Raw genomic sequence first — 18,491 nt, 5'->3', positions numbered from 1 at the left:
GCTACTCTACACTGCTCAAAACTCGTGTTTGAATCATCAGTGGCAAATTCTTTAAATATGTAAACGTACTTACGTGAGTCAGCATTATTTGTCAGAACACGGCATTGTAGGCTACTCTCCCAGGAAACAGTCCTTGTCCTCCGTAAAATGCGCTGCACACATCTAAATATTTGGGTTGAACTGTTCTAGAAGTGTTATAAAAAAAAACAACTTAACCACTGATTTCTAGTCGTGTCCTCTTTTGGAAGACCAAACAAAGTAGTTTCGCTTTCACAACGAAACACACAGTGTCTCCACGACATGGCGGCGGCGGCAACAACAATACTACAGCGAGAATCAAAGTTGCGCTTTCTTTCTTTGCGTATACATTTGGGCGGTGTTTTGCAAATCTTCCCACACAGTGACGTAGACATGTGGAGGCATGTTTGAACGAGGAGTTTTAGGGGGGCGTGGACGAGTCTTAACTTTAATAAAGAATATCTCTTTGGGTTTGAGACTTTAGTCTTTGCAACTTTAGGGATCTTATCTATTCACGAACAACGCTCCAAAGAGAAAGGAAAACTTGAAATTGCATCATATGACCCCTTTAATCTCTGTGTATCCATATAATGCCAGTGGATGGGTCTCTTAAATTTGACATTTTAAAAACCATAAAGAAAGAAAACCAAGAAAGAAAGTAATCTGGGACAGCAACAGGGTGAGTAAATTATGAGATTCATTTTTTCGCTTTTGTGTGAAGTATCCCTTTAACCCAGCAATAGCTTACTAAATGGACTAATGGTAATGTGTCTCCTAACAGTGCTCTGCACAGGCAGCAGTGAAAGACAGTAGGAGGATTTTTACAGAGATGATCTGTCGCTCTGAGATGACACAATTATTAAGAGATCAAGAAAAGGGTGCAGTGAGTCGAGCTGAAGAATTCTTAAAGCATTTAGAGCAGAAGATTGCTGATCTGAGAAGGAAAGAAACTGAGCTAGAGCAGCTTTCACATGCTGAGGACATCTGCTTCCTCCAGGTAACAAGTAGTCTTTGATAATATCTTGTAATTAAAGAAGCTTTTGTTAATATTAAAATTGTAATGTCATGAATTCTGTCAAGTGATGCCACATGATGTTGTTCTGTTATCATATCACTGATTGTCAACTGTGGCAAAGTAAGCACAGGGCATCAGGTATCAGGCGTTTAAAGTTTTTATAAATTTAATTTATAAAATATATATCTGCAAGCAGCAATTAGCTAAAGCGCTTTAAGACCTTTTAATAATTATAGACATTTTAAGATTATTTTACTCAAATTACTGAATAATCATAAAATCACTAGTAATATTATTTAATGATTTATCACTTTTGACCAATAGGTGAGGTAAAGTAGAGGTAAAGTACTGGATGATATATTCACTCTTAGAAATAGGTCAATATGCAAGCACAAAGCTGAAATTACAAAGTTTATTTAACAAGACATTTGCTTGCTTCTCACACAATGTGTTTAATGTACAAATCAGGGTTTAATTTCCCAAAACCATCATAAGTCGTAGATCATAAAAACCATTGGTTAACAATTCCTTTGGAAAATACAGCCAAAATTAAATATTATAAAAATATTCAATTAAATAATTTTATATATATATATATATATATATATATATATATATAAACCTGACATCACAAGAAAACTCTTTCTCTTCAGTTTTATCATCAAAATGTAAAGAAATGTATAAAGGACGTGCCCAATAAATAGGCTAATGATTTATCACTTTTGACCAATAGGTAGCGCTGCTTCCAAATTGATGGGGTGTGGTTAACTAGGGGTGACAATGACACACACATAGTTTAGTGCCAATACGCCAAAGCATTGCAGAAATTCTTTCATATTTCTCACAGACCTCTAGGTCCATGAGTCAAACAAGAACACCAAGTTTCATTTCGATCGGCCTTCCTTAAGGTTGCTCAAGCTTGATTGGCTGATGGCGGCCATGTTTTTCAAGATACGCGAATGCCTGTTATTGGTGGCACCTTGGACAAAGACACTGCATGCCAAATTTCAAGTCAGTCGGACTAATGAGTGCTTAGTTACAGCCATTTTCAATCTTTTTCCTTTTTTTTGCTATGACCTCAGATTGAGCTCATTTATGTGTTCCAAGTTTGGTCAAAATATCTCATTCCATTCAAGAGTTACAGCCATTTTAGTAAAAGTGGCCCCACGCACTTAGAACATTTTGGTGTACTGTTGCGACCGACAATTGAACTTCAACTTTGTTTTGATAACTTTTTCTATTCAGACTCCAGAGAACTTTTCTGCACTGGTTTGGTTCCGACTGGGCGAAAAACATAGGACTAGTTCGTAAAAATTGTCATGACGGAATGAAATCGGAGATAGCCATTTTGTTTGTCTTGAGCCAAGGATTCCAATGATTTGAGTCTACGACAAACGAGAGATTTCGCGTTTTTGATTGCTGTAGCGCCCCCTATTGGCCGGTTTGGATGAGTCTTTGCCAGTGTCTCCCCAAGTTGAGCTGTACTATCTGACCAAGTTTTAAGTCTCTAGGCCAGGGCTGTCCAAACTCGGTCCTGGAGGGCCGGTGTCCTGCAGAGTTTAGCTCCAACTTGCCTCAACACACCTGCCTTTAAGTTTCTAGTATGCCTAGTAAGAGCTTGATTAGCTGCTTCAGGTGTGTTTAATTGGGGTTGGAGCTAAAATCTTCAGGACACCGGCCCACCAGGACCGAGTTTGGACACCCCTGCTCTAGGCCTTATGGTTTTGTCTGCCCGATCAGTTTTAAGGTAGAAGAATAATAATCATAATAAAAATCCTTACAAATACAACAGGGTTTCAGCTCTAATTAACCCCTAATTAAATATACACAGAAGTAAAATAAAGTGTTTACTGGGATATGGCCCATCAGCTTTAACATGTTCAGCTATTCTTAAAGGGATAGTTCACCCAAAAATAAGATACTAAAGAGATACTAGATCCTAAAAATAAGATACTAAAATTTACCTTTGAAAGTTACTAAGTAAACAAAATCAATTCTAAATTTGTTGTACTGAAATTTTACACTTTTCATGTGAAAATCCTTTTGTTTGTGTGTCTGTAGAGTTTCCAGTCTCTCTCTGTCCTGCCTGTGGTCTCACCCAACATCAACATTAGTTCTCTCCTCTCCTATGATAATGTACAAAAATCTGTCTCTCATCTGAGAAAGAAACTTGAGGTTTTCTACCAAGAGAAGATAGAAATTATGTCTTGTAGAGGTAAAGTACTGGATGATATATTTACTCTCAAAAATAGGTCAATATGCAAGTACAAAGCTGAAATTGCAAAGTTTATTTAACAAGACATTTACTTGCTTCTCACACAATGTGTTTATTTTACAAATCAGGGTTTCATTTCCCAAAACCATCATAAGTCGTAGATCATAAAAACCATTGGTTAACAATTCCTTTGGAAAATACAGCCAAAATTAAATATGATAAAAATATTCAATTAAATAATTTAAAAACTATATATAAAAACCTGACATCACAAGAAAACCGATTAGATTTATAAATTGTTGAGTTTCTCTTCAGTTTTATCATCAAAATGTAAAGAAATGTGTAAAGGACGTACCCAATAAATAGGCTGCCAGAACAGAAATAAAGATGTTTATTCGCCGAGCCAAATTGGGTCAATATGCATGAGTGTTTACATGACGCTACATGTTGGTTAGGTCATGTAAATGTGGTGAACGTTGATAAACGCGTTGGTTTATTGAGGATAATCAGTCTAAGACTGTGACTATCTGTTGGAAACTATAAAATACACTCAATATTTAAAAACAGAATGCAATTGCTATAAAATGCATGTATATATGTGTTTACTGATTTTCATAGTGAACTGCATCCAGTATATATATATATATATATATATATATATATACACTTTTTAAACAAATTTACAGAATACAAATATGCAAACATTTTATAATTTATTTGTATTTAAAGTTTATATTTACTGCTGCAAGTAGGGACACCACTTACCACTGCAAATGAAGAATGGCCCAATAGTTTGTTTCCTTCACACTTCACACTTTTCACTTTTAAAAGTTTAATTATTTTTATTTACTTTACAGCGACTGCAGAAAACAATACACACATTTATACTGATGACATCAATATCAGTGTATGTATGATGTGTACAATCTTTTCCCCAAGGCATTTCTTTTTTTTGTAGGCCTACCTCCATTAGATCGCAGCAACTTTACTCTGGATCCAAACACGGTGAATAAAAACCTTCGTCTGTCTGAGGGGAACAGAATGGCTACTCACGTGAACATATTCCAGAAGTGTCCTGATCATCCAGACAGATTTGATTATTGGGAGCAGGTGTTGTGTAGAGAGAAAGTGTGTGGACGCTGTTACTGGGAAGTTGAGTGAAACAGGACTGTGGGTATATCAGTAGCATATTACGAGCATTACCAGGAAAGGAGCAGGTAATGCATGTTTGTTTGGATGCAATGGTCAGTCCTGGAAACTGTCCTGTAATCCCTGGAGTTGTTCATTCTTGCACAATAACAGAGAGATAAAACTGCCTCTAGAGTCCAGCTCCTGTATAGGAGTGTATGTGGATCACAGTGCAGGAACCTTCTATAGAGTCTCTAACAAAATGACCCTCATTCACAGAGAAAAGACAACATTCACTCAGCCTCTCTATCCTGGGTTCAGGGTTATTGAGGAATCATCAGTGAAACGCCGTGATCTGTAAATAATAAGGTTGTGAAAGTCAGGTTAAAGCATTGGTACTTTATTTTACTCAAAAGTCAAAGCATTTAACTGAAAATTGTAGACATAAAAAGAATTTACATATAATTCATCTTTTTTTAAGGAATTAAAGAAAATGTTGTTCTACGCTTTAAAAATACTGAGTATATCAAGGCAGAAATCATTAGCCATATTTGATCAAATTGAGTCCATCACAACCTTCAGGAAACCACTTCTACAAACATTTAACTAACCCATAACCATTCAGTTAGGCACTTATTATGAGAACTCCTTAAAAATCTTGTTCTCATTCTCTTTTCTGTATTTCCCGTCATCTCTATCTTGTGTATTAATCTAACTTTAGCTTTAACTTTAAACTTATGACAAACTGCTGATGTAAATTTGCAAGTTGATTTGGGTAAAAGTGTCTGCCAAATTAATAAATGTGAATATATATCTAACATCATGTTTTTTTTTGTTTTTTTTACTGAATTCACCAGTTTATGTAAAATATGCTGCTGAATCATTTTTTAGAGTGAAAGAACCCATTTATACTGCATAAATATTTAAATGAGACCTAAAAAGGGAACTGTTTTTCCAGATTATAATTGAGGGAACCAGAAAAAAAGAGAGAGAAATGCCACAAAAATAACATCTAAAAATTCATAAAGGCATATGGTAATATAGTATATAGCTCTATATTTGTGACCCAAACATGTGCTGCTTTTGCACTGTCTCATATTACACAATTTTATTACCAGTTACACTGAGTGGTTGATGTAGTGATTTTCAGTCACAATCTTTTGCTGGTTTTAACATATTTAATAAGTTTGACAAATCATAATCAACCTACAAAAATACGTTTATTTGTCATTATACTGTACAATATTTTGGAAAAAAAAGGTTAGAAATCTCCACCTTCATATCATCACATACACCGACTGGTTCTCCAGCAGTTACAATACGTACAACGAAAGACGTACAACAGCATTGATAAGTATAGACGAAGCATAATGGCAGATATAACAATACAGAAATGCATAGATGCATGTTGCTTGTGTAAAGCAAATGGTTAAATTTACGAGAACAAACAATAAATTATAAGCTTTTATAAAGTGCACATGAGGCTACAGTCCTGTCTCTGGTGCACACTTCAATTGATACAGCATTTTATACAGACACTAATACACAAACGCTCAAAAACAGATATGTTGAGACCAGTCATTAAGGAATAGCTCATAATTTCATAAATCATTTACTTCCCCTCATGTCTGTATAATTAATTTCTTATGTGAAATACTAAAGAAGAGCCTCAGCAGAATGTTCATGTTGCTCTTTTCCATACAATAAAAGTTAATTTTCCTTTTTGGATGAACTATTCCTTCAAGTCAAATTTTTGTTAATCTATAAAATAAATATATTGCTACAATTAAGAGGCTCTGAGAATAACTACAATAGCGGGTATGCGAAGGCTTCAGGTAAAGAAATCTTTGGATATGGCCTCTACAAAATTAGGGGCAGACATTAAGATACCAATGGTGCAGAGGATGGTGAACAAAGAAAAGGCCATGAGACAAAGACGGTCAATGACAGATGCTGCAAACTTCCACTCATTACACATAGTCTCCTCCTCGTCTTGGTCCCGGAAGCGTTTGGCAATGTACCGAACTTCATCTAAGATTTTGGACAATTCACTTTCTCCAGGGCCGCTACTAACGGAAGACGCCTGAGCCCCAGGGAGCAGCACATCCTCCTCACCTGTGGCGACGAGCCGGCTGCAGATCACCCCCGAATCGGGTGAAGTGGCATAGTGAATAGCGTCCATTCCACGGAAGCCGATGTACAGCAGGTTTCCATTGGTGGACTGCGCGGCTCCAGTGCTGAGGTTCAGATCCACGCTGGAGAGGCTGCTGCGCAGCTGCTTATTGTGACACACTGAGCGAACTCTGTCCTCGCCAGGCCTCTTCATCCTCAGGAACCATGCACACCAGTTCAACAGTACCACACGGGTCTGACAGAAAAATGAGCTATTAAATAACACTGTTGTCCAAACACAAACATGGAATTAACCATAATACATCTAAATTAAGCCAGGTGGGTTTATATGGTAAGCAGAAATAAAAGCAGCCATGAGAGCCTCACCCATTTTGGCATTTTTCCTCCATCCGGATCATGGTAGTGGTATTGTAATACCCAGACTGTGGCTATCACAGACAGGCCAACAATAACCATGGTGGTGGCAAAATACTGAGCTAATCAAAGGATAGAGAGAATTACATTTAACAACCTAGAGAAAATCCTACTAAAAAAAAATAACTAAAACTGGTTTCAGACACTGAGATTAAATAAAAGCTAAAATCTGTTGACAATATCTGTCGATTACCACAAATGTATTTTAAATACCACAGTTTGTAAAAAAAACAACAACAAAAAAACATGTTGACAGAAATGCACTTAGAATGGGGCAACAGTTGTGTTGGACATTTCCCTTGTGAATGCAGACAGGTACTATTATGATATTTCAGAAATTAACCATGGTACTGTATTTCCTTTAAAATCTTGAAAGTTCTTTGGAGTACCATATTAATAGCATGATACATGAATTTCAATACTGTGGTATATAACTCAAAGTACTACCTGATTGCCATCTGACACCATTTCTGTACTATGTTTCCCCCACAGTATTTTTTGTAATGGACACATTTATGTTTTCACCAATTGATACACACTTTAGCATATAAAAAAAGAAAAAGAAAATACTGAAATAATATTTAAAAGAATATACTTAAGTGTGAACTGAATACAACATTTACATATTATTAACTGCATGTTAATTGCAATTAAATAAAAATATATTATAACTATGATTTATATTAAATGCAGTTAGCTAAACTTGAACCCACTTAAGTAGGACTTAATGTTGAATAACGTACTACAGTTGAAATGATAATCAAGTACTTTACATGTGCTTAGTATGTTAGTCAACATAAAGTGTACTTTAAAGCACAACAAACGATTATTAAAACAATAAAAAAAATACTTTAAATCTTTTAATTTGACATAAATACAAAGTGCATTTTTTAAAGTGTGTTAAGAAACATTCATGAAAAGTACACTTAAGTGGCCTTTTATTTTATTAATATTATATTATCTGCAAATACAGTTTTTAGAAAATATACTTTTAAGATTTTAAGTACAAGTACACATTTAATACAATTAAGTGAACTTCTGTTTAACAAGGGTTTAAAGTATTGCAACTTTATAGGGCAGGTCAGTAATGTTGCAAAGTTAATTTTACTGACTTTATTCAGATGGATTGTGTCAATTACTAATTCAGATAAGTTATTAGAATCAGCTGTCATAAGTGTTCCCGATTGTCTTTGAAGTTTTACTATAAAAGTTCTCCTTTACAGTGATTTATAAGGCTATGCAAAGTGGTTTGACCAAATTATTAGAACATAGCAGTTTATTCAATACAGTCGATCACACATCTGACATCATTATGTACATCTTAAGTTGGACTTACCTATTAAAGGCACAGAGTCTGATGTTGCTGGCATTATCTCTGCTACCAGAAGCATGAAAACTGTCAGTGAGAGCAGGACTGTGATCCCTGACAATAAAAACATATATTACAAACACATTTTCATATGAAACCATAAAGCTTTAAACAGATAAAGAGGAAACCGAGGCTTGTTGTTGCAAGAGCTATTTCAATCATAACAACTCTTAATAGTTTTAGCATGGACTTGCTTCTGCCAATAGATACACTGCTGTGAGCATGTAAGATATGCTGCTGCTGCTGCATGAATAAAGGCACACATAAATCACGTAGCAGATCAAGACAGGTGGAGCTGGAGGAGGTGGAGGGATTCAGAGGAACTCTGAAAGACCAGCTCACAGCGAATACTGAACCAAACTATTTAAATGGTGAGCAAGCAAGCTTATTGGCTATTGAATCAGCAGAGGCCAATCTGCTTGTGCACCACCACAGTAAATGATGTGATTACTAGCAGATTGCATGTAAAGTACCTACAGTATATCAGCCCAAGCCATCTAGAGTTTCATGACTGAAGTAAATATAATATGTCAGTTTCCAACAACCAGTGCAAACTAAATCAGTATATTTATATAAAAATCTATCCAACTAATATGTGGTTACTGTCCAAAAATAGACCCACTATGAGAAATATTCACTTGGAGTAAAATGTGTGACAACTAGCCCCAGTCTCCCCTACATAAGTGGCTTCTGTCAAGATGATACAAGGGAATGCAAAATATAATCAGGCTTAAATCTTTATTTGGGAACTATAAAATAGCTTAATTTAGTGCCCTACTTAGATAAGAAATTAATCAGAGCTACAGTATATAAAATGGAACTTAAATGTACTGTATCATATACAGTTGGCTAATTGCTGGTATTTAGAATATTGATCTTGAGTAACTCACAGAGCAACAGCCAATGACTCACTCTGTGGAAAGTAATGTTGGCAGCCTCATCACACTAATACCATTTAGGAATGACAAAATGAAAAAAATCGAATAAATTGTGTTCTGCTGTGATTTCAGGTTCAGTCTCTTCCAGAGCATCCCCTCATTCACTGTGACGGCATCCTCTAAATCCAGCAGACCAGATAAATAGAGGCATTTGGCCTTCAGAGCTCTCCAACTGCATTAATCAATGAAGCGATCTTTGGCAATCCATCAATCTCATTACACGCCACTTACAGTAGCTTACAGGGATGTCGGCATAAATTGTGTGCCTGTGCCAAAGTAAGTTTTATATGATGTCCGTTTAAATGTGGATATTTCACTAAGTCAGCAAAAAGAAAAAAAGGATAGAGAGGTTTGCCAATGTGAGAAATAAAATTAATGATTTTTAAAATGGCAAAAGTGACATTTATGCACTTCTGGTTATGCTTAGCTCCCATAATAAACCCTTTTAAAGGTGTAGTGTATAATTTCTTTCAATGTCTTGTCTGTTTCCCTGATGGAGACAATTCTAGGCAAGGAAGTTGAAATAAACATGACATTTCAAACTAAATGCAGATATGTAAATGCACACTTGAGTGAGTACAATTCACTATTAACATACAAATTACATCAAAACAATGACATCACTATAAAGTCACATCTAACATTAAAATGTTAAAATGATGACAAAGGCACTAAGTGTGTAGCTCACCAAGAGAGATCTTCTCGCCTGAGTCAGCAGGCAAGAGGAAGACCAGCAGGGCCAGAGTAGAGATGAGCACACAGGGAATAAGCAGATTTAGACCATAGTATAGCGTCCGTCTCCGCATCACCACCGTGAAAGTAACATCTGGGTATGGCTCCTTGCAGCAGTCATAGAATCTCTCATTCCTTCGACCTGGAACCTCTGAGTAACATATAACTGGCAACGTTAGAAAATTAATGTTTTGTGCAATGACCACTGAACGCTGTTACTGTACATTCACATTGTTGAAGGTGAGTACAAAAATAATATATTATGCATAATAACTAGCAAATGCAATATTGTCATATTTATCATACCTTTTGTAAAATAAAAATCTTAAAAAACAGATCACTTTGATTTTTTTTTATCATAAAAGTTGAAATATTGAGCCTGATAACCCTTGTGAAAAAGGGTTGCTTAAATCAATGTAAACATACTTTATGCTAAAGTACTTATTGAAATGATAGACTTAAGTGCAAGTTGTACATAATGTTTTCTGGCACATAATTGGATGTTAATTTAAATTAAATTAAAATTAAATATGGTTTATTTCAATTAAATGCAGCTGAACGTTCTTGATTTATTTCTTAACCCACTTAAGAAGGACTTAACTACATCTTTATATGTAATTTCATAATTACTTATATTGTCTTTGAAGAATGGTTATAGAATACCGCTGAATGACAAGCATTTATGGTAAACAAAAATATATTAATGTAATTTCTACATGTATTCATTAGTGGATTTAAATATATTAAACATAATATTGAATACTGCACTACAGTTAACACATCATATTAATGTATTTTAAAGTAAAACTAACAATTTGACATTATTTAAAATTAAATCAATTTATTAAAATGATCCAGAAATAATGCTTTTTTTCCACTCAAAAACCAAGGTGCATAAGCTTTTTGAAAGAATTGAAAGAAACAAGTTGACAAAAAGATTGAATAAAAGATTTGGTTATAATATAGCATTATGAGTGATTTACAAGCAATTTTCAAAAGACGGGTTATTTTTGACCAGGAACACCAAATTAGGTAAAGAATTTTCAGCACAGCATAAGGCTTAACCCTACCCACAAGGTCCCACTCTCCATTTGCAATATATCCTGTGATGTCAGCATCAATCATCTGCAGGTCCAGAGACCATCCCCCATACGTCCAGGAGCCAAACTTCAAATCACACCTCTGAAGATCAAAGGGGAACCAGCGAACATCGATGTAGCAGGTGCTTTTGAATATCCCTGTGAACAGAAATGAACTGACTGATATGGAACATTTTCACAGGAGGGTAATAAAACCCTTTTTCAGCACCACATCTGAGAGCCCTTAAAGTCATAACAATAACTATATAAATACTTAACATTAATCATCATAATTATCAGTACTATTACTTCATCATATAAGAGAATTTTAAAAATGTAATTTCTATAAACCATAATGGTGATGAAAATGAACATCTGGGGAACCATTCAATGAGACGATCATAAATTGAAGGTGCCAGTAAAGACATACGCATGTAATTTAGCTCAGACTGTTGATTGCTTAATACATCATCTTCCCTCTACGTTTCATTGCTATATTTTGCCATAAAGCATAACTAAGCTTCTGACAAAGCTTTATGAAGGTTCAAGAGAAGGCAATCTCTTCAGTGTCACTACAAAAAGAATTTAGTGCAAACTCACTGCCAGGACTACATCCACTCATCACTCATGAATCAAATGTTTATCTCAGAATAGATGCTGCTTCAGCCTTCACAGCAAGAAACAAGAGGTGAAAAGTAAGTGATGTAGTAGAAGTGAATGCTGCACAGGGAAATCTCCATTCACATCAAATAGTTTGTCAATAAGGCAACTCTTTAGACCTATAAGTAATAAGTATATTTAGCTTTCCATATTAGCATAAAATCATATTTGTTGATTTTGCATAATAGAAATTAATTTGAAGGTGCAGTATGCAAATTTGTTTTAATGTTGCAGGCCCATACAAAAGTGGTTTGGATTGTACTGATACTTATTGACACTGATGCAACATCTTGCCAAAGGAAAGCTTTTTAGTTTGTCACACCATTGCATAAATATCTTATTTGTCAGCAATATAAATTTTACCTCCACAACCAATAGTGTATTATAATTAGGCATTTATCGAGATAAAGTGAGCAGTGAAGTATCTCAACTTGGTTGCTTTTACCAGGTAATTCTGACTTTCTTTTTTGTAATTGTGAATTTATAAAGTTTATATTTTATCTCCCAACCGTGACTTATGCTGTGTTCAAGTCCTCCTGGGACGTTCGTACTTACGAGTTGACAAGTCGTAATTACGACGTCAGGTGCGTTCAAGTCAGTTTAGTCGGCACAAGATGGCGGTGTACCTAATTTTAATACATTACAAGAAAATACAACAGGGTCTGTTAACTCTGCTTATAGAAAATGAAGAGCAAAGGATTCGCATCAGGTATGTTTTGGATTTTTAATATTTTTAAAACATGCAACATGGCAAATCAAAAGATTTTTCACCTATAGGTGCAAAAAATATAGCATTTTTTTACTTGGATTTCATTAACTAGCTTAATAACGACTTTGTGGTGGCGTTCATGTGCGTTCAACTCGTAAATACGATCTATCCGACATGACTTGAATGCACCTTTAGTTCAGTGATTTATTCCTTATTTTATCTCACAAATACATATTTTATTTTTCACTCTGAGCTGAAAAAGGCTTCTATAGTAATCCTCCCCTTCCTAGATCAAGTGGGAAAAATTACTTGTAGCATTATAAACTTATAAAATATAAGTACCTGGCGGTAGGTATTGGCAGGCACCAGAGGAATTCACCAGCACATTAGTATGAAATGTGGCATCAAACCTTTCATCAGCACTGTGGAGAACATAATAATAATTTTAACTAAAAAGAATACAACAGTGATTTATGAACATCTCAGAGGAACACTTAGAAATACTTCCGATTAGTCCAATACAAAGTTAGTGCATTTCATCTACACTGACTTATTTTGCACCACTAATGGCTGTGCAGTAATTACTGGATTTCAGGGAAATGACAAACCTAAACTGCCTTGTGCCATGTTCAGATTTATGTTCCAATTATGTAAATGTGTTTGTTTAAATTACTTCTCATTCAGATAATGGAGGTATGTTCGAGAATAAAGAATTCACTCTCAGAAATCCCCAAGGGAAAGACTACAGTGGTCCAGGATGCTAAACCAACATAACCAAGATGTTCACTAACAAAATTAATGCTTTTTCAGAAAATAAAATGAAATTGCAATTTTATACCACTGTACATATAACCTCACAATAGATTCCATTTTAGCTTCCATTTAGTGATTCACTGACTTGATTCATTTGACCTCAACATAGTGGCAAACTCTTCATTTCCTGTGGCAGATTCACTTGAAGCTAATTCTTTACCATCTACTACTGCTTTTCCAGTAGACAGTGACAAATGAGGCCAAACCTATGTTTTCCATGGTGTAGTGTAAACTCAGTGTCCATGCAATGTTACCAGCACTTTTCCCAGACAATTTACCAACTCCCAAGAAATCATTCACAAACATGGTTTAAACTTCTAAAGCTATGTTTGGTTTCTATGGAACTTTTGATAAGCCAATTATACATATGAGTTAATCAATAACTGTGTGAACGTAACAAACCTGTTATACAGTAAGATGTCAGGCTTCCAGATCTGACTGTCAGGAAATCGTACACTCGCCACTCCAGGATATTCAGAAGTGTTCCACTGAAGATAGTAATCATACCAGTACTAAAATAAAGAGAAGTTCACTTTATCATTGTCAATTTGGAACAACATGGAAATTTATACTTAAAAATATATGCTTGGTGCAAACTGAATTAGGCATGACATTAACTTGAATCAGAACCTGAGTCTCTGCATGGTCTTCTTTAAGCGTTAGATATATCATATACTCATCATAATCTATAATGAGCTTTTCTACGCATGCACGTATGCACAAAAAATGTTTCTTAGGGCAGAAATGTTATGAAGCTGCATACATGAAATATGAATTATAATTCATAATTAAATTTAAATTCTGTTAAGATTTTTTTTTATGGGGCAAATCAAATAAATGTAAATTAGATGCAATGTATATTTACTGATAGACTGCTGAGATCTTTAAATGCAGTTAATAAGGTTTTCAGATTCATAGATACACTTGGTGGTATACAGCATTGACCTAGGACAACATTTGAAGGACTGTCATTGAAGCAGAGACAAATCAATTGCATTACCTTCACAGTTATTAACATTCAGCTATTAATAACAGATCCACAGAGAGGTCTTCTACAAGTCACATTACATGACCAATGAGCAGTCTGTCAGACAGTGATAAGTGTTGATGTCTTTCTTACCTGCTGTAACCAAATGTTGGTTGTAAGTACTTGATTCTTCTCATCCTGTAGATGGACAAAGATGCTCTTATGAAAACTGAAAATCTGATTAAAGAACTACTTTCAAAAAATGGTTTAAAACCATAGTTTACATTAAAACACAAGGGGTAAGAATACATATTAGCATACTTTTAAAAACAGTGCTTTTAAAAAGAGGACACCTAACTGCATGCTAACCGCAATTGAATGAAAATGTATTATTGAACTTTAGATTGCTTTCTGACCTTCTTAAGCATGACTTAAGTACATCTTTATACGTATGTAACTTCTATTGCCTTTGAAATATCGTTAAAGTGTACTACTGAATGTACTGACATTCATTAATGTAATGTAATTTCTGTTAAAACTTGTATGTCATGCACTTAAATATATTTGTAATTACACATTTGTCATGATGAAGTTGCAATTTAGTCTTTTTTTTTAAATATTGACTTCAAATGAAATACAGAATAACACACTACACTGAGATCAAATACTTTACATGTCCTTTAATATGTCACTCAACATATAAAAATAAATGTACTTCTTTAAAACACGAAGAAAACTTTTCATTTGACATTATTACAATGTGCACTTTTTAAAGTGTACTTAAGTGTGTCTTAAACTGGTCCCACTTTATATTAGGTGTCTTTAAATACTATGTACTTAATGATAAAATAATGAATTGTTAGGTACAATGCACCTATTGTGTTAATGTTGAATTGCTAAATACTTTTGCTGCTATTGAAGCAGGATACGGGTAAGGTTAGGGGCAGGTTAGGAGGTATTGTTAGGTTTAAAAGGGTAGAGGGAGGGTCAACAGTATAATTACAGGTGTAACTACAGAAATTAATTACAGATGCAATTACAGGATGGTATGTTCAAATATAAGTAAAATGTAAAAACATATGTACACAATAAGTGCATTGTATCACTTATCAAGGAGGCTTAATATAAAGTGGGTCCCATAGACTCTCTTTTAGTACACTTAAGTGAACTTTTATTTCATTAATATTATATTATCTGTAAGTACTTAGATTTGAGGTACAGTACATGTGCATGTTCAATACAGTTAAGTGCACTACTTTTTCACGAGGGAACAAAGTATACAACATGAATAATTCGAGGCAGTCTTATGACTTTCTTCACATCTATCAGGACATACATCTATGCAGAACATATATGCAGTTTTTCAGCGGATGATTTTTTTCCCCAAAAATCTTTCAGTATAGACAAAAACTCATTTAGACTTTTGTCCAGTGCATGCAGTTGTATAGACTGTAAGTCTATCCCTCACAGCTTCATTTTCATCTGCGTAAAATTCAATATGGCGTTTACCCTTCAAGGTCTATTGCTGAATGAACTGTGACACATGATCTGTCCTAGCTTTCCAAAATGTTTATGTTGCCATCTTCAAAAGCTTGTAATACTTGCTTTGATGTCTCTACATCTCTACCTGACCTCACTTCCACATTTTATTTTAAACTATTTTCTCTTATCCTAGTTTAATGTAAAATGTGACTATGTATGTTTCCAAAACATTAAACGTACAGTACCTGCAGCTACTGTATTCTTGGTGGAATTCAACGTGAACAGAGCATTATTTGGAAAATAATTTTTTGGTAACAATCTGTGGAATTTTTATTGTTTTATTTTTGTGAAAAAGACTAGAGACTATAGTGATATGGTATAACCTGCTAGTGAAACAAATTTACACACTTTGTCAGGGCTTATTCAGTGTTTTATTATTCTTTTATTATTGAATTAATTAACTTACCACATCCATAATCTGCATGAGACTGAAGCTGAAATACACAGTGAGTGAGTGTGTGTCATTAAACACAGGTCTCTCCAGTGGGTTATAGTCTTTCATCAAGTCTCTGTAGAGTCTCCTCTGCTGCTCTCCCTGAAGTGACACTGTCAGAGAATGAACAATGTGACACGGCTGCAGAGTTTCAACTAGAGTCATTGTGCACTGCGAACTGCTTCCAGAAGAGGTTTGCAGCGTGAAGTGAATGAGATATTCAGGAGAAGAACGCTTGCAAATCAACAGAGGCAGCTGTTCCAGCTCATTTGGATGTACGTGTATTGATCCGAAACTCTCATCAAAGCTTTTCTGCTGGGTTTCAGTGATTAAATCTCCACCAGGAAGTCTGACTGATTGGACTCAACCACTTTCCTTAAGTATGGATCTAACTCCCTGTTTGAACTATTTTTAACATTTGCCAAATTTGGACAGCAAACAGCATAGAGATCTTTGATATACTTTGTGAAGATTATGTTAAAGATGTTAAAGTACATTTTGTAAGTAAAAAGCAAATCATAGGTAACTCTAGCTTCTTTCCCAAATTTCAATCAGTGCCCGCTCTCATCTAGCTGGATAATAAAAGGGATCTTTTTCCCAGTGTAATTCCCTTAAGATCACATCCATTCATAATCAATCCTCTAGATTACGTCAGGCCTCTTCTTTATTCAAAAATGCACCTGTGATTCATGAGTGCCTAACAAAGAAACCTGAGAGCTGGACTCCCTTGCCAGTAGCAGAGACATTTTACTGTACACAAAGACAACGCATCCAGTGTAACCACATCTTCAAAGTGCAGTCTAATTATAAAAACCAGAGCAAATAGAAAAATTAAGATAAACTGACTCAGAGCAAAGCAGATTCAAGCAACATTATATAGGGTATACATACATCTGCAAATGTAAACTGCCACCATAAAGCCATAACCTTATATTTGATCAGACTCAGGAAAATATTGTCCTTACCTATTAACCCCAATTGCCATTCTGGCCTGTATCCTCATATAAACAAGCCTCAAACCAAAACATCAATTTTACAGATTGTGTTACATGTCAGTGTGTTACAGCAGACATGTAACACCAGTCGTACAAGTAAGCAGAAACTATTATTAAACAGTTTGACTTAAAATAACTTAAATAGAGCCAATAATTCAACAATGCTCACGGGTGTTTCATAATCAAATGTCCATTAGGTTTCTTACCACTCCATAGGCAGGTTGTGGTGGTAAAATAAAGAGTATATTCCCAAATTCCCATGTTCCTATGAAAGTTCCTATAAATTGCAGTAATGAATAGAAAAGCTCTAGGTGATGTAGGTTTCAGTGTTGTAAAGAGTCTCTCACAGCATCCCACAGGCAGAAGTGAATGTAGTCTCATGCAGCAGCATCAACAAAAGGCACGATGCCCCGCCTCCTCCAGCACTACATGTATTACAGTCTCTCTCTCTCTCTCTCTCTCTCTCTCTCTCTCTCTCAGTTTTTTGTTTTATCCTGTGGTCTTCCATTGACATATTGCTTTTAAATGAATCTAATTACAACATAAAAGTCTAAAAGGAATGCTAATACGTTTTCTTACATGATTTGGAACCAGTCGTAAAGGGCTTCAATAAGATTCTTGCAAGAATAAAAAAACATTGGATAAACTGAAATTCATTAAATAAATAAATAAAATGTTCTACCACTGTGTAAATTATTAGGAAACGGGGAAACATGAGATTTACTATAGTGCAGTATTAAGCAGAACACTAGTATCCCATTCCACACAAAGTCTCAGTCAATCTGTGAATGCACCATCAGACACATTTTGCACAAGGGCTTTGATCATGGTCGTCTAATTCATTTCCAAGGCTACTGAAACGCCATACATGAGGTTACTTTAGGCATTTTGCTTTTACCTCCTACAGTTCCCAATGCTGCATGATTTGGGTGGGAGATGTAGGAGCAGAGACTTGGCAAATGCCCCACTGCACTGAACAACCAGCCAGACAGATTCAGCTCTGCGACTTGCTGCTCAGCACATTAAGAACAGATGTCTTAAAGGTGTACTCTGTGATTTTTTACTTATTAAAAAAGCATTAAATATAAACAAATTAATAGCAGTTTTAAAAAATAGTTTTTTCATGGAGCGGGTCACCTCATGTACTTACTGTATAAACAGTGTTGAATTTAGATGATCTAATCATGTACATCGTTAAAGGTAGGGTAGGCGATTTTGGAGAGACTAGCAATAGCCTCTCCCACCCTCCCTTCAAATCACTCTCCAAAGCCACACCTCCTCCAAAACACATGAACACGCACAGGCAGACCACAGGCTAACCAGCGACACGA

At 35.2% G+C, this 18,491-nt stretch overlaps 1 protein-coding gene and 2 pseudogenes across 1 annotated transcript; 2 read left to right on the top strand and 1 right to left on the bottom strand.

Moving 5' to 3' along the window:
• LOC107686859 (E3 ubiquitin/ISG15 ligase TRIM25-like) overlaps positions 1-3,328 on the top strand; it is a 4,831-nt pseudogene extending 1,503 nt beyond the window's left edge.
• Positions 3,329-3,682: 354 nt separating this feature from the next.
• Positions 3,683-4,737, top strand: LOC107686858 (stonustoxin subunit alpha-like; annotated as a pseudogene).
• An 889-nt stretch (positions 4,738-5,626) lies between these two features.
• On the bottom strand, positions 5,627-17,506 carry LOC107686877 (neuronal acetylcholine receptor subunit alpha-7-like). The gene is made up of 10 exons (XM_016484021.1): positions 17,367-17,506; positions 16,139-16,278; positions 14,344-14,388; positions 13,626-13,735; positions 12,753-12,832; positions 11,033-11,200; positions 9,919-10,113; positions 8,260-8,346; positions 6,876-6,985; positions 5,627-6,744 (listed from the first exon to the last, which is right to left on the bottom strand). Exons 1-10 carry the CDS (start codon positions 17,419-17,421, stop codon positions 6,208-6,210), a joined length of 1,527 nt encoding a protein of 508 aa, XP_016339507.1. The 5' UTR covers positions 17,422-17,506; the 3' UTR covers positions 5,627-6,207.
• Positions 17,507-18,491: the final 985 nt, after the last annotated feature.

The sequence above is a fragment of the Sinocyclocheilus anshuiensis genome, unplaced genomic scaffold (genome assembly GCF_001515605.1).
Source record: "Sinocyclocheilus anshuiensis isolate Anshui unplaced genomic scaffold, SAMN03320099.WGS_v1.1 scaffold773, whole genome shotgun sequence".
Taxonomy (NCBI): Eukaryota; Metazoa; Chordata; class Actinopteri; order Cypriniformes; family Cyprinidae; genus Sinocyclocheilus; species Sinocyclocheilus anshuiensis.
The sequence above is the reverse complement of the archived record's forward strand: the minus strand, read 5'-3'. Positions and strand labels throughout refer to the sequence as shown.

What these genes read in the sequence shown, in the direction of transcription:
- LOC107686877 (XM_016484021.1), bottom strand. Translation starts at nt 17,421, where the DNA reads ATGGGAATTTGGGAATATACTCTTTATTTTACCACCACAACCTGCCTA. An exon ending in TCATGCAGATTATGGATGTG is followed by an intron (nt 14,389 to 16,138) that starts GTAAGTTAATTA and finishes GTCCATCTACAG; the next exon opens with GATGAGAAGAATCAAGTACT. An exon ending in AGACTCTGTGCCTTTAATAG is followed by an intron (nt 6,986 to 8,259) that starts GTAAGTCCAACT and finishes TCCTTTGATTAG; the next exon opens with CTCAGTATTTTGCCACCACC.